The sequence below is a fragment of the Phalacrocorax aristotelis genome, chromosome 4 (genome assembly GCF_949628215.1).
Source record: "Phalacrocorax aristotelis chromosome 4, bGulAri2.1, whole genome shotgun sequence".
NCBI classification, from domain to species: domain Eukaryota; kingdom Metazoa; phylum Chordata; class Aves; order Suliformes; family Phalacrocoracidae; genus Phalacrocorax; species Phalacrocorax aristotelis.
The window spans coordinates 47,613,606-47,628,372 of record NC_134279.1 but is presented as its reverse complement, the minus strand read 5'-3'; the positions used below and the strand labels follow the sequence as shown (position 1 = coordinate 47,628,372).

At 47.0% G+C, this 14,767-nt stretch overlaps 1 protein-coding gene across 1 annotated transcript in view; it reads right to left on the bottom strand.

Annotated features, from left to right (window-relative positions):
• The window catches only part of STOX2 (storkhead box 2), a 148,655-nt gene extending 135,300 nt beyond the window's left edge, over positions 1-13,355 (bottom strand). The window contains exon 1 of the mRNA XM_075091208.1: positions 12,915-13,355. Coding sequence (XP_074947309.1) covers positions 12,915-13,260 — 346 coding nt within the window. The 5' untranslated portion in view covers positions 13,261-13,355. The remainder of the gene's footprint in view (positions 1-12,914) is intronic.
• Positions 13,356-14,767: the final 1,412 nt, after the last annotated feature.

Here is a 14,767-nt window from a genome sequence, read left to right as displayed (position 1 = left end):
CAACCAGCACAAATAAAGTAAGGATAGCTATTTATGAAGTATTACATTATTTATGGCTCCAGATTCAAGCCAAATACATATCTAAGTATCTGTGACTGCAAACTCACCATAGCTCTACTAAAGCTTTCAAAAGACTTATGCATGGAACTCATTCATGAAGCAGGCTGAGGAGTGCCACAACAAGTAATTACTACAGCCCAAGCGGTGAGAAAACAGGTAAAGCAAATCCAGACAGGTTTTAAGCAATAATTCTTTGCCCGGTTGCCTATTTACAGATTACCTCTCATTCACAAGTATCCTTGTGAGTGAGTATAATTATCTAGGGGTTTGCACTGTGAGAGTACCTACAGACTTCAGCCCCAGGTCATTGCAGCAGTGCCCAGAGCAGCATCAGTCTGACAGGGCCACCAAATTCCCTGCCCCCAAGCACTTGTGCTGACAAACACAAGACAAGGAGCAACATTTGGACCAAGCTTCCCAGCAGCCCTCAAAGTGCCAGCCATCGCTGTACATGGCTAGGTGGGCTGCTCCAGACATTACCACCACAGGTGTCCTCGAAGCAGGGAGAAGGGGAAAAGGTGCAGAGTGAGCACTGAGGTTCAGGGTAGCTGCCATGGATCAGGAATTGAGAACTATGAGAAGGAGAAGGTTTTATGAAGTCTGCAGCACACTGGTAAGGCAGCACAATCTTTGGCTGCACAGGTACCTGCACACTCGGGTGTTAAACGCTGGGCTTGGCGAGGTCAGTGGTTTTCAACTTGGGGTCTGCAGAACCCCAAATGATCTGTGAACTCCCTTCCAAAGGTCTACAGAAAAGTAAAGTGAAAATCAACATTTTTATTTGCTGTATTTCCACTGGGAAGTCAGCAATCTGCAAACTGAAGAGAGCTGAGGACCATTACACTGGCAGGTCGCTACTCACTGGGACAGGAGTCAATGTAAATGATTCAAAGCAATGGAAAATCCTCAGGAATTGGAAATGGATGCACAAGCCACTGAGCAAAGTGTTCACCAGCATGGAAACAAGAAAAAATTGAAATAGCAGGTCCCAGTTGTTCAACATTTTCCTAGCTAGTGGGAAAAAAATTCTGCCAAATTCATTTCCTTTTTTAACACCATCACTCACCACCAAAATCAACTCTGAAGTCTGTAGCTCACTTTTCTTCCATCTCACAAGATGATTAGTGTCTAGTGGCTCCCAACAGACAGGATATGTTTTGTCCTCTGTCTCAATACAAACATTGAAGACATTGGAAAGACAGCGCTGGGATTAATTTAAGTAACCACTGAAACCTGAAGACCAACAATTATCCAAGCAGAAAAATTAAAAAGACTAATGTGCTGGCATACAGATAAATCTGCTTTCCCTCTTTAAGATCAAATATGTCACCGAATGAGACTAGCTATCGACAGAGAAAAGCAGAACAATGACAGATGTAGTGATTCTGACACTAAAACATCTCACAGCCACGCTGTGCTTGAAAGGTAGCCAAGAAGCAAGTCCCTACAGACCTTCCAACAGCTATTTGGCATTGGCTTCACTGAGGAGTTCTAGCTGTAGACCTCTAACAAAGACAAACTAACAATCAGAAAATATCTTGGAAACAAAAGCAAAGTACTTGAATTAATAAGAATTCTATAAACTCATGGCTAGAAGTTACTGCCATAAATGAAAAATGACAAGGTGATAGCCACTAACTCCTGCCCAAGGAAAGAAACCAGAATGATTGTAAGTCAAGTTGCCTATTTTTTGTGACTTCCTCTTTATTGACAAAGTATTAAGAGCTCCTCTTCATAGAAGTATTAATTACAACTTCCTCTTTATACTTCTCCCAAAGGCCCCTACAGACCCTGGAAGAACTCTTCTGCTGTTTATTTTTCAGAGTATTGTACACATTAAAAATAAAAATGTGAAGAATACTAGTCCTGATTTTGCAAGCTTAATTACCAAAGGGCTCCCACCTTAGATGCAGATGACCCACTCTGGGATTAACCACATAGATTAACTCCTCAGGTGAACATCTTAACAACAGTCAGGCAAATACAAGAACATACAACATGCCTATATTTAAAAACGTGAGCCCTCCCACCAAAGTCAGACCTAATTTTCTATGTGCACATGTGGGCATCTGCATCTTGTTGAACCAAGACCACTCAAGGTGATGGGCAACTGCTGTTGTCACAGCACTTAAAACATTATATACACCCTCACACGCATATCTATATGAAGGAACTCAAAATTTCTCTGAGAAATGCTGCAAAGCTTCACAGCCCTACAAGTCCTACACTCTTCCTTCCCTACCTTGCAGGCACCTCCTATTCATCTGATAGATGACGATGACACCATGTAGCTAGAACTCCTAAGAAAACGCTTTAAGTACTATTAAAGTATCCAGTTTTGATAAAAACGGAGCAGACCTGACAGCTATCAGAATTGCTTCCCTACCACATGAAACACTACATCCAAGATTATCTGTTCATATCACTAAAAACCTGGCCAGCCTCCCCTCTCTTTTGGTCTCCCACTCCTTCCAGATGTTCATATTCTTAAAGGAGGCTTCTCTACAAGGGTGACATCTGGTCTGAAGACGCTTGTTTGAAAAATATACTTGTTTCTAGAGCATCTAAGATTGCAGAGACTTAAAGTTACTATTTTCCTGCTCCCTGTTTACCCACTGTTTACCCCTTCATGACTATTCTTCTCCGCAGCTTCTCACAAAACTAATGTTTTCCTTTTTAATTGCATAGGATTTTTCAGTCAGTAATACCAAAAAAGTATGTCTTTTTAAACAAAAGAATAATTGTGACAAATTACCAATGATGGCAGGAAAGCTCAGTGTCCTCAAAGCTTTTTTTCAGCCCCGCTTCAGAAACAGTGGGTGAATGTGCCCCTTTAAATAAATTCTTTTCTCAAACTAGGGAGGCTGAAAATTCACATCCTTTTATTTATTTTTTAATAACCTGACCTCCTAATAGTGTCTAGTATGTTAGATACTGTCTTTGCTTTAAAATAGAGTTTAAAATACTGTTTTTCAACTAGTTAAACCACCTTATGAACATGTAGCTAATTAGGACATCGCTACAGCCCAGGCGAGTTGCCGACTTCTCACAGCAGGACCAGGGCCACAAAAAACGCAACACCAAGCACCTGAAACACACCATTCAGGCTCATCTGACCACCCACAATCGGCTCCTCCTTTGACTTAAACAGCCATATAAACACCAAGTATGAGACGGTCCACCAGGACCTCCTTCTGCTACTCTCCTTCCTGGTGCTGTTGGCATTTCACCGTCTCTTTAGGCTCTCAAGATTGCCCACGTTAGCCTGGACCATCCCACTTGACAGGCCCCATTTGCAAAGCCTCACCAAGACATTCCTGCTAGCAGGCAAGCTGAGCGGGTAGAAATCTTCTGCATGGGTGCTGACCTACTTCTGGCTTCAGAAGCTAGAGCACCTCGACAGCACCCTCGGATTAAGCAAGGCGTACGGGTCTCCCTGAGCGGAGACGCTGGAGACAAAGGAGGCCCTTCAGGGAAACCCAAAGAAAACACTCAGCTTGCTCCTAATGCCAGCTATTGTTATTTCATCTCTCAATGAAAAGGGAACTTGTCTGGGCACTAACCCTGCAATACGCACTAGCAGGAGAGCAAACATTTAATGCCAGTCTGCCAGAGCAGGAGGCAAGGACAGAGTCCACTCTCACACAGGCTGAGGAGTGGCTAGAAGATTGAAGGGCAGGCTAAGCACTATTGGCAGCCAAGTAACACTGAGAATCCTTTGATTAACACACCCTCCCTAAAAGAAAAGGTGGGGACACACACACAACACAACCTCAAACAACTACACCCCATCCCCAAAACAAAAAAACCCCACCAAACATATAGAAGTTCAGTGCAGCATTACATGAAGCTTACAGGACTTCAGTTACCTCTGTAGAATTTGAACACAATAAATTAACAGGCAGTGATAAATCCCACTTATGTCAGGTTGATCTCTTTGGGAAGGGACATCGGTAATGAACTATATGCATTGCTATTGGCACAGCTGCAGGGCTCTACAAGCTCATGGACCCAAGGACACTGGTAAGACAAGGTAAGCAGACGTGATACATGTATTAGGCTATGAAGTCTTCCTCACAATGACCTGGAGAAAGGCTGATGCATCCAAAAACCTATCTATTTCTTCCATATTGTTTGCATACAGAAAGATATCCATGGATATTATTAACCAAGTGGAAAATACAACTACAGTCTGAAAGAGTGAATATTAGTGTGTCTCTCTTCTTAAGCTAGAAGTTTCACTAGATTTGGTATATGCTTTTTTTAAAGGACAAAAAAAAGCACGCATTTTTAAAAAATAAATACGCATTTTATAGCCCCACAATAATACCTAAGACTCTGCTGCTAAATCTCAAACATGCTGGCAGCACCTAGCTTCTTCTAATGTTAATAATACATTGCAAGTTTTACAGCTCCAGTGTTAAACAGTAGCCTTGCAATCTCTCTCCTTCTTGAGAGCCTCTGAACACCCGGAGAGAGCATACATTACTGCGCACACAACTTCAAGGCAGTGGATAACAGGAGTTACTGGAGCTGCAGTTACTGGTGTGGATGGACACAGCAATACACTGCCCCGCTACCAACACAGGGATGGAGCCACTGCTCAGCCACAGCCCAGTTCCAGATCTTCCTCTCCCAAAACACACCTTTCTTCCCCTTCTGCTGCACCAGGAGGAATCAGCCTCCCCCACGGCCAGCCTAGTCCTGCTGGCCACTGCATTTTAGGCCACGTTATTGGGAAAGCCACTGTGACTTGTCACCTTCCAAGAGCCCCCCTCCACTCTTTCGGTGGGATTCCCCATATTGAGGCCAGCAATAGGCCCTTCGGCATCCTCGCTCCTCTGAAGGCAAGCATGAGCTAGCATATGTACCTGCTGAAGCACTAACAGCTGAAAAAAACTGCTTTAAAACTAAAACTCCATGAATGTACTCAAACCATGCTCTTCAGGTAGAAACATTTTTCACTGTCTCTGTGTATAGATTTTGTAAAGAACCAGTTTGGAGTAGTTTCCTAGAGTTTAAGTGAATTGGTTTGCCGTTCTAAAAAAGCAATCTTTGATACACCTGCATATCACTTCATTAACCATCTGATAGTGGGATTCAAGGTTAAGCTAAAAGGCTGCTGTATTTTACTCAGACTTCTGCTGCTTTGGTGTCCCATCCCATCCCATCCCCCCATGGATGAAGAACAACAAAGTCTCATATTGCATAGGTTAGAAGTATATCCAGCTCCAGAAAACACGCTAGAGAAGTCATTATACTGTGCATATTTAAGTGCACAGTATAGTAACTTTCTTTTATAAGAAAACCAAAAATAGGCTTAATAAGTGCGGATGGCAATACCACACCATTGCTTTTCTGCTACAGACAAAAAAAAGTGACTGGAAGAACCACGCTTCAGACTCCCTGGGTAGTTATCAACCTTTGAATGCATGCTTTATTGCTATTGTGGCTCAGAACAGGAGCCCGATTAAAAAGGGGGCCATGAAGACCTGCTCAAATGTCAATGGGAAAGCACTTTGTTTCATCAAAATATACATGTTTGCACATTCTTAACATTCAGATATTTCCCGTCACGGGTCTCAGGTGAAATCCCAGGTCATAAACTGAGGGATCAAGCACACCGAACAGAAGAAAGCATGTTTACATATTAGGTGAAGGGATTTTATTCCAAGAAGAACATAATATCCTTAAAACCCTTTTCAGATTTGGCCCACCCAGGGAGCAGTTCGATATTGGAAACTGGAGACTGCAATAACATTCCCAGCAGTCACCATCATTAGAAAATAATCAAAACATTTATGCTTTTGTATTTAAAACAAAGAAGTTTGGAGAGACCTTGTATTTTCAGAACCCCATTAAATTTCTGATACTGCAAAAAATTATTATTAAGAAGTTCCTCCCATCCACATGTTTCACAGCCACAGCTTCTGCAGGGGAAAACATCACCTGGCTGTAGCTTTTATTTTCTGTGAACACTTTGGCCTTTACTTGACTACCAAGAAAAGAGGAACCTGGCCATCACGCGTTTGCTGAAGCCAAGGGAAGGAGTGATGTTGCTCAGAAGGCAGCTTTGGATGCCAAGAATCTTGGAGGACACCTGATCCCTCTGGGTTGCATCTTTCCTGCTACTCTCTCTAAATGGATGTCTCGAATGCAGATGAGAATGTGGTAAAGCTTCAGCACGCCCTGTCTGGGGGACAAGCTGTCATCCTCCCGGCCAGCAGAAAGGAGGGCAGTTCACCATTCAGATGAATGGCCTGAGGCAGCAGCACCAGAAGAGCTGGGAGAGAGCGCCAACTTCATTACCATTCCCTTTACAAAAGAGCCAAATCAAAAACCTGCCCCTCAAACCCAAGGACAGCAGTGTTTTCATACGTGGCTGACCCTTCCTATAACATCTCTGCACTAAATGCACATTTCTCCAGGAATCAAGAGAAACCATTCCAAGCTAAACTTTAAGCTGTGGCAACATGCGCAGAAAGTCTGAACTTCGTCTACTAAAATCATTACAATTTGATAAATAAAATATTAAACAACTTGCCTCTAACTAGCAAATTACAAAGACAGGACAATGTTGGGAACGCATTACTGAGTTTTCGTGCTGCAAAACTGCAGAGGAGTGGGTAGCATAGGGCGCCTGTGGCTGGTGGCCCCATGGCCACCCCTTGCCATGGCCCCCAGACACCCCATCCACTTCAGCCTTTCTGAAACCAAAAATGACTATGAACAAAAGAAGAGCAGGACAGATGGAAAGGTGATTTAGCAAGTGGCCTGCTGGCATGTGATGCTGGCAGCCCAAGAGCCCATTTAAGTGCTGGGGATCGCACCTGACAAGGGCTTCATTCACTGGGCACCCGCCATGCCGCTCCCTGGCAAAGACAAGGGCCCTTTGAGGACGGAAACAAGGACTGTTTAATTAAAGACCGGACACTCATGTGCAGACAAAGTGACGGAGAGGGTGGCAGCCTGGTTGCCACTTCTGCTTCTGCAGAGCCCTGCGGTCAAGGGCTGCGCTCGGCAAACCACAGTTCCCTTACAGCATCGCTTCTTTACATGGAACCTACACTTAACTCGAAAGACTGGATGACACATTTGCCACCGGGAAGGACTCTTTTACTATACAATGGCAGTCATTGTTGGCAGGAAGGATGTGGGGAGACAGTACTAGCTGGCCATTAACTTTATAAATCTTCACTTGAGCTGCACAATGAACACTACGCGTCTGTGTGTTGGACTCTGCTTCTTCATGATAAGCTGCGTGGAACAAAAAAAATAAAAAGAAATGAGATTAAGTAGGTCATATCTTTCCTTCCCGTGTGCTTTTATTTTCACAAGACATTTTAGATAACCTGCATTAGCCTTGCAAACTATCCACAGCTTTCTTTAAAGAGCAAAAAACATTTCTGACTCCAAGACTTCACTACCAAAATGTGAGTGCAAACCACATACAGAGAAATCAGGCATATTATATGCAGTTCATGCTCACTTAGCTCTTGCCTCTCTCTCCCCAGTCTTTAAAAGCTGCTTTTACAAAGCACATTAAAGGCCCAACCCAACACTTCTGTGCAGTAAAGGTCTTTGGTCAAAGTTGGAAGCAAATTCACAAGTACCTCAGCCAGGCAATCAGCTTAAGTTTACCCAAGTTTACCTTCTTTTATTTTTTTAGGCTGCAATAACCACCTCCACGATGCAAACAGTGGTTAGAGGATCTCTAACTGTCTCTAAAGTTGGGATGAGAGAGAAGGGGAAAAAAATATTTCTAGTTTAAATCCCCTGAAGTTCCCATGGTAATACCATGAGGCATACAAAAGGTGTAGATGAGTGTGTGGCAAGCTCCTCCTCAGAGATTTTGTTACTATGAAACCTAATGCTCCCTCACCAAAAAGAAATTTTCATGATATAAAGGAGATAATTTGGAAGAAAAAAGACAATTTATATTTTATGACTGGCTATAGGCGAATAGCATTTAATGTCCAACAGTTTACACTGCACCATAATCACCCACTAATGACTGGAAAACTCACTGTGAAAATTACTGAACCTAAACTGCTGGGGTGTTAATTTAATTTTTGGTGGCAAGAGAGAACACGGCAGGGAGACAAAAGAAAGGGAGCACTTAGCTCCAGCTCCCAGCACAGCAAAAAAAGTTTCCCCTCCCTACGGCTGGCCGAGCAGGAACAATGGACAACAGCCTGGCTTTGCCGACTTCGCTGAATTATAACTCCTGCTAGTTAGTTTAATTATTGCACATACATTTCTTGAAAACCCCATTTGAAACATCAGCTTCTAATTGGAGAAATTGCTCTGGGCATGACCGAAGGGTTATTATAAAGTTTGGTCACTTCTTTTCAAGCAATCGTTGCAAAAGGGCATGGCCCTTCCACAAAGCGTATGAAAACCTCTCAAAGATGCCCATTGTCCGAGACACAGAAATCAAGTGCAAGAGATACAGAAGGAAGTCTCAGCTGGGGACACAAAAGGCGACGAAGACACAAAAATGAGGTGGAGCCTCCTGCTACACCAGCAGCGTCGTGCATAGAAGGGCTGAAAGGAAGGGGGAAAAAAAATTCAGTTTCCAGGATGACAAATAGTGGGTGCAAATGGAAGGCGTGTCAAAGACAGAAATCTTATTAAAATAATAACGCTCATTAAAGACTTAAGTTGCAAAAGCTTTGCAAAGTCGCAAGAAAGATTCAAATCACTCTTACCAAAGACAATGAATTTTATCACAGGACCTGTAGGTTTGCATGAGGTTTCCTTGACCCTCTAAATCGGCAAATTTAGGTTTGGGGGTTTTGTTTATTCAAAGTCAGCTTATGTTTCCCAAAGCTTCCCCTTCAGCCAACTTAAAAACCTAGATACACACACCAATTTCCTAATACTCTGATCACTGCAAAAAGAAAAGCTGAGCAAGCTTTTAGGGTGTAATCATTTAGTTTAAAACTTAATTCTCTGGCAGTTTTCTTAAAGTCACACATGAAACTCTTCATTCCCTGCATCCTCAAACCCTAAGATGAGATGCGAAAGTCACTCTCTGATATGCTTCATATTCCTGCCCTATTTCATGGTAGGGTCTAATTTTATAACTCAAGAGTTGAATCTTTGGACACTGGAATCTCACATGGATTTTAATCACTTTACACCTGCACCAAGCATACTAGGACTGTCCAGTCCCTGTTAACTACAGATTACACTTTCATGAAGGTTTCATTATGGAGCCAGGGTGACTTAAACATGGAAAGACTATTCAGCGAGGAGTCTCCTCCTGGCTTACATTTTACAATCCCAGCAGCAGAAAACTCACTGTGCATATTAGAGGTCTAGTATTCCCTCCTCCTCACCAGCTACTTTTTCCTTCAGTTATAATCTCCATGGCCATCACAATCCATTACTCAGACCAGTCAAGGCTCTGGACTGCAACGAACAAGAAACGTCAGCAACAGCAGCAGAGGTTTGAAAGTCAGGCTGCAGTCATAATTTCTGGGTCATGTTAGCACTTAACAATGCATGTGAATGGAAGCGTTGTCCAAGGCTCGCCGGTACCTGTGCATGGAGGTCATGCAGCTGAGAAGAGGAGGCATTTCTCTCCCTTGCACCCTGCCAGGCAGCAGTGGGAGGTCAGGACATTCTCCCCAGACCACGTTGGGGCAGGCAGCTCGTCCTCCAGCTACCGCATCCCAGCCAGGCTCCAGGGGCAGGTGGGGCAGAAAACCACCCCCACTTTTCTGCATGCAGCCAGACAGGCAAGAGAACAAGCATGAACTGACGCCACGGCCTGCCACCACATTTCCCAGGTACCCCCATGGCTCTGGGGTGCAGAGAAAGACCCCCCCGGGTAAGCACCATGCACCCACTCACTGCTACACCCAGCCACAGCCACCCCCTATTTCCACCACAGCATGGGGGCTACCGGCTGGGCCAGAGCAGCAGCAAACAGCAGCTTCACCTTCATCAAAAATGCTGTGCCACTTTTTCCCCTTGACCCCATCAGTTATTTATTAACAGTAGTAAAATATTACGGTTCCGCACCCCCCACAGAGGCAGGTTTTCCTCTCAGCCCTCGATACCCACCACAGGTTTTTTTAAAAGCTAAAAGCATGGGGACTTTTTCTTTTTGTCTGTAGGTGTACTGTTTGCTGCTTTAATGCTACAAAGTGGAGAACAACATGTGAGAGAGCTCCTAAATAAGTCACAGCCATTTACACATTAGGCATCTAATTATGTTGAAAATACAATTACACACTTTTAAGCAGATGCTCATGCCCACGGGCCTGGCCCGTTACTTTGACAATTCTTTAACTACCTAACTTTACAGCAAGCACAAGTTGAATCTACTTTGATACAAGACCTGAATTATCAGTCTGGGTGTGGAAAAAAGGCAGTGAAAAAAACAAATATCACTCAGCTGCTCCCATCTCATTCAGCGCAGCTAAGGACACTGCAAAACAGGCACGACTCCAGCAGGTCCCTGCTCTTCTTTCATAGCCTTTAATCAAATACTGAGAGGCATTTGCTACTTAAGTCAGATGAAAACTTTTGGCTCCAGTCTTCTGTAAATTTGCAGCGAAGATAACCCCCCCCAAGGAATGCATATTATTTACACAGCAGTGAGCTTACTTATTAACGCGAACTTCTAGCAAAAGTTGCGTTTCCATATTTTAAAACATGCCACAAAGACCTGTTTACATTCCTTGTCCAACTTTAATAACGTCAAGGTCAGAGCACACCCTCCCACAGCCCTCCTGCACAGTGGGCTGAGGAATGTCGCCCCATGGGTAGGGTCCAGGGACACCCCAAAACTCAAACACTGATCCTAGCACTCCATCAGGTGATGGTGCCTATTCAAAAGCTCTGCATCCTCGGTCTAAGTGCAGCCAAAAAGCCCACAGGAGCTAATGGAGCAGCTAGTACTAAGCACTGCCCATATCTCTACACTTATCGCTGCACCTTCCTGCAAAAGTAAAGGCATAAGGATTTAACAGCTTTGGGTGGAAAGCAGCATGTGCAGGTTTTTTCCCCGTGTTTGCTGGCCACAAACAGCAACTCCATCCAAACCTCTGCCACAATGCAAGTCCACTACCCAACTTTTTACCCTCTTCTAAATATTGGTGGAAATCAGAAAACTTCTCTATCACCAGAATAGGATTTACCACCTGCTCTCCAACACTGTTTTCTCATCAGAGGTTCAGAGGAAATTTCACTATAATGAGGAAAAAAGGTCCATCAGCTCATTTTTAAACAGGCAGCTTGTCCTGAGCTCCCCTCTCAGCATGGAAGAAATGATAATATTCAGATCAGTCTGTTAGGGAACTAGCGAGGGACAGAGAAATGCCTGAAAACTGTGCGAGAGAGAACTCTGCCGATAAAGGGAAGGGATCAGACTCTGCAGTGCCTATTCCAGAAGGACACCGACAGCTAAAAACATTCAAAACTGAGATTAAAAAAGGAAACTGAGGAACACCGAATATTCACGCTCCATTCTTTGTGGGAACCTTACTCAGCAAATTTTTTAAAAGAAATGCATGGGAGCATCCTATTTTAAGGATCTGAAACTCCCAGTGCAGGGAGAGCATCTCTAACTCTGTGACCTGTTCCAGGTGCCCACTGCCTAAGACACAGATACTAGAGGCTGTACATAAGGAAAAGACAGTTCGCCTCACCACCACCTCTGCAGTGGCCGTGGGAAGCAGCGAGACCTTCCCAGCAATAAAACAAATCCTCACAATTTGCCTTCTCTCCGTACGAGAAGCTGCATGTTTCAAGCTGTGAAGGTTGTAAGTTACCTTAAACCCCAAGGAAAACTTCAGTTCTGTTGTTCTTCGCAGCTCTCCAGTATATACACCAAATAGCCACAGCTTTATTTCTTAGAGGGCGCTTTTTTTGTGTGTCAAAGCAAGTCCTGCAAACATTTTTGCTCTCCGTGCTATGATTTTTTTGTTTCCTGGAGAGAATTCAGGACAAGATGTTCTCCTTCCTAGGCCACACTGCACACAGGTGGGGTTCCCTTGGGGGAATCACACCGTAACTTGAATCTTCAGCCCACCACGGCATGACAGACTTGCCATTTACTGCTACAAAAGCCACCTGCCTCGCACTGCAAATAACTATGCATTCCTCATCTCCTGCTACTACTTCTTGCAATGGAAGACACCTTCACAGCAATACTGTGACGCCAGTTCAAGCTACCAAGTACATCCAACTGTAAAGTGAAATACTGGTTTAGCAAGGGTAGAAGTGCTAAAATCATTATTCTTTTTAGTGAACTTTTTAGGTTTCTATTGCTAGAAATTATTATTTTTAATGAACTGGTTGTAACTCTAATTAAAAGCTGGCACTCTTTGTAAACGTTAGCAGTTGTTCCTGAGCTGTGGAAAGATGTCGGATCCCCGGAAGGTGCGGGATCCCCCTGTAGAGAAAGGCGGGAGAGGAGGGCGCCCGCGGAGCCAGCCGCGGGAGCTGGCCCGCAGAAGGAGAGCCGGCATTTCACCCTGCAAGGGGTACATCCCAAAATTTACAACTGACGGGTTCAAACTCGCCCGCCGGAGAAAACTGGGGGGAGCGGGGGGATGGAAATGCACCTTTCCAACCCGACCCTGCAGCTGCCGCCCCTAGGTCTTCTGGCGAACCCCCATGTCTTGCAGCGCATCCTTGCAACGCTGCCGCCGCCGGTCCCGCCCCGGCTCACCCACTTTTGGGGGCTCAAATCCCGCGGCGGGGAGAGGAGGGTCCCGTCCGCCCCAGCCTCTGACCCCGCCGGGCACCGGCGGCGGGCGCTCCGGGAGCAGCTCCCCGCGGCCGCCTCCGCCGCCGCCCCCCGCCCGGGACCGGGACACCCCCGACCCCGCACCTACCCAGGCACTTGATGTGGAAGCCGCTGGGGGGCTTGAGGGAGCGGCGCGCCCAGCCCTGCCGCAGCACCTCCAGGTGCTCCTCCTTGCCCTGCACCAGCAGCACCTGCTCGTCGATCCAGCCCAGGAAGAAGGTCTCGGCCACCGCCGCCGTGGCCCGCCGGTCCCAGAAGTGCTGCATGTTCTCCCGCTTGAAGTCCGCGAAGATCTCGTAGCCGATGCGGTGGCGGCCCAGCTCCGCCACCGGCCCCGCACCGCCGCCCCCCGGCCGCCCCCCGGGCGCGGCGCCCAGCACGATGGCCAGGGAGTGCGGGGCGATCTGCAGGCACCGCTCCGCCCTTCGCGGCATGGCCCCTCACCGCCGGCCGCCGGGCATGGTCACGGCCACGGGCATGCCTTCCCGCGGCCGCGCTGCCTCCCGCGGCCGGCTGCCCGCGCTCCGCCCCCGCCACGGCACGGCGGGGCCCGGGCCGCTCCGCCCCCGGCACACCCACGGCACGGCGCGGCGCGGTCCGGCACCGCGGGCGAGGCGGGGAAGTGATCCCGCGGCTGCCGGCCCCGCAGCGCGCAGCGGCCGCCGCCGCCCGGCCGGGAAGCCCGCGACCACCCGCCGCGACCCCCGCGCCCCGCCACTCGCCTCCCGGCCCCATCACGGGGGCACCATCACCCGAAACGAGAGGAGCCCGTGGAGGTGTAGGCTTCCCGGCACGGGGGCATCCGCCGGCGCCTTCCAGCTGATCCCAGCAAGTCTCACAGTCGTTTTATTCCTGCTTCTTCCAGTGGTTACACATCTGTAGGTAAAATACCTGGCGAGCAGCACTGACCCCGCCACGTCCAAACGTCCATAACCACCTTCTTCACCTGTAGTAATCCGGTGTCGCTTTTAGGGGTACTGAAACCTGCTAGTGATGGAGCAAGTGCAAGGTTCACTCCTAACTCCTGCGGCTGTTTTCCAGCAGTTTAATATTTTGCCTCCTCTGTGCTCCAGGTCACCAGCTGCCCATGAGGCTCAAGGGAGGGCTCAGCAAAAACGGGCAAGGTGCGAGTGGAATGGGGGGGGCCTTCCCGGCAGAGCCTGGCCTGGGGTGTGTGTGTCAAAGTGGCAGTGGCTGCTGAGCTGAGTTCCACTCATGAGAAGGCAGATTTAGGAGCCTCACTCCCATCTTCCATAGAAACGCTCAAACCCACTGCAAAGCTGAGTCTCAATTCTGAAAAATAGGGCTTGAGTTCCTGAATCGGCTGTAGCTGCTGGGTGCCTCGGTGCTGTGTGGACTGTGCAGTGGCACCCAGCGGCACCCTGGCCTTGCCCCGGGGAGTGGGGCACCACGGCACTGCGGAAATGGGCAGCAAAGTGTGGGAGTGCAGCAGAAAGGCAACGGACACAAGGAAGAGAACTGTGCTGTAGAGAAGAGGGGTGAGAGTGGAGGCAGAGGAGGGGGGAGTGAGAGCAGAGAAGAAGCAGCAGCCACTCTGCCGGGCAGTGGTTTAAGAGCTGCAGCTGAGGAAGCTACAGCCACCACACTCCACGTTGTGCACAAGCTACGGTGTCTTACCTGATGCTCCTGAATTCACTCACAGCAACACCCCTCGGCACTTTTGGCCCCCTTAAACTATCACCCGTTCAGTTCTAACTTCATTCAAATCCTGCGGCATTCCGCCTAGTTTCACCCATTTCCTTTTCCTGGGCACTGTATAACAGACAGGCTCCTCTGATATTTCCATTCCCTGCTTTTTGGGTTTCATCTAGTGCTACCTAGGCACTGTACCAAAGAAGGTCACATTTACCAATATCACAAAGAGCTTTACGAGGAGGCAAGCTGTACAAAACCAACTCTACCAAAGGGGAAATTAGAGGT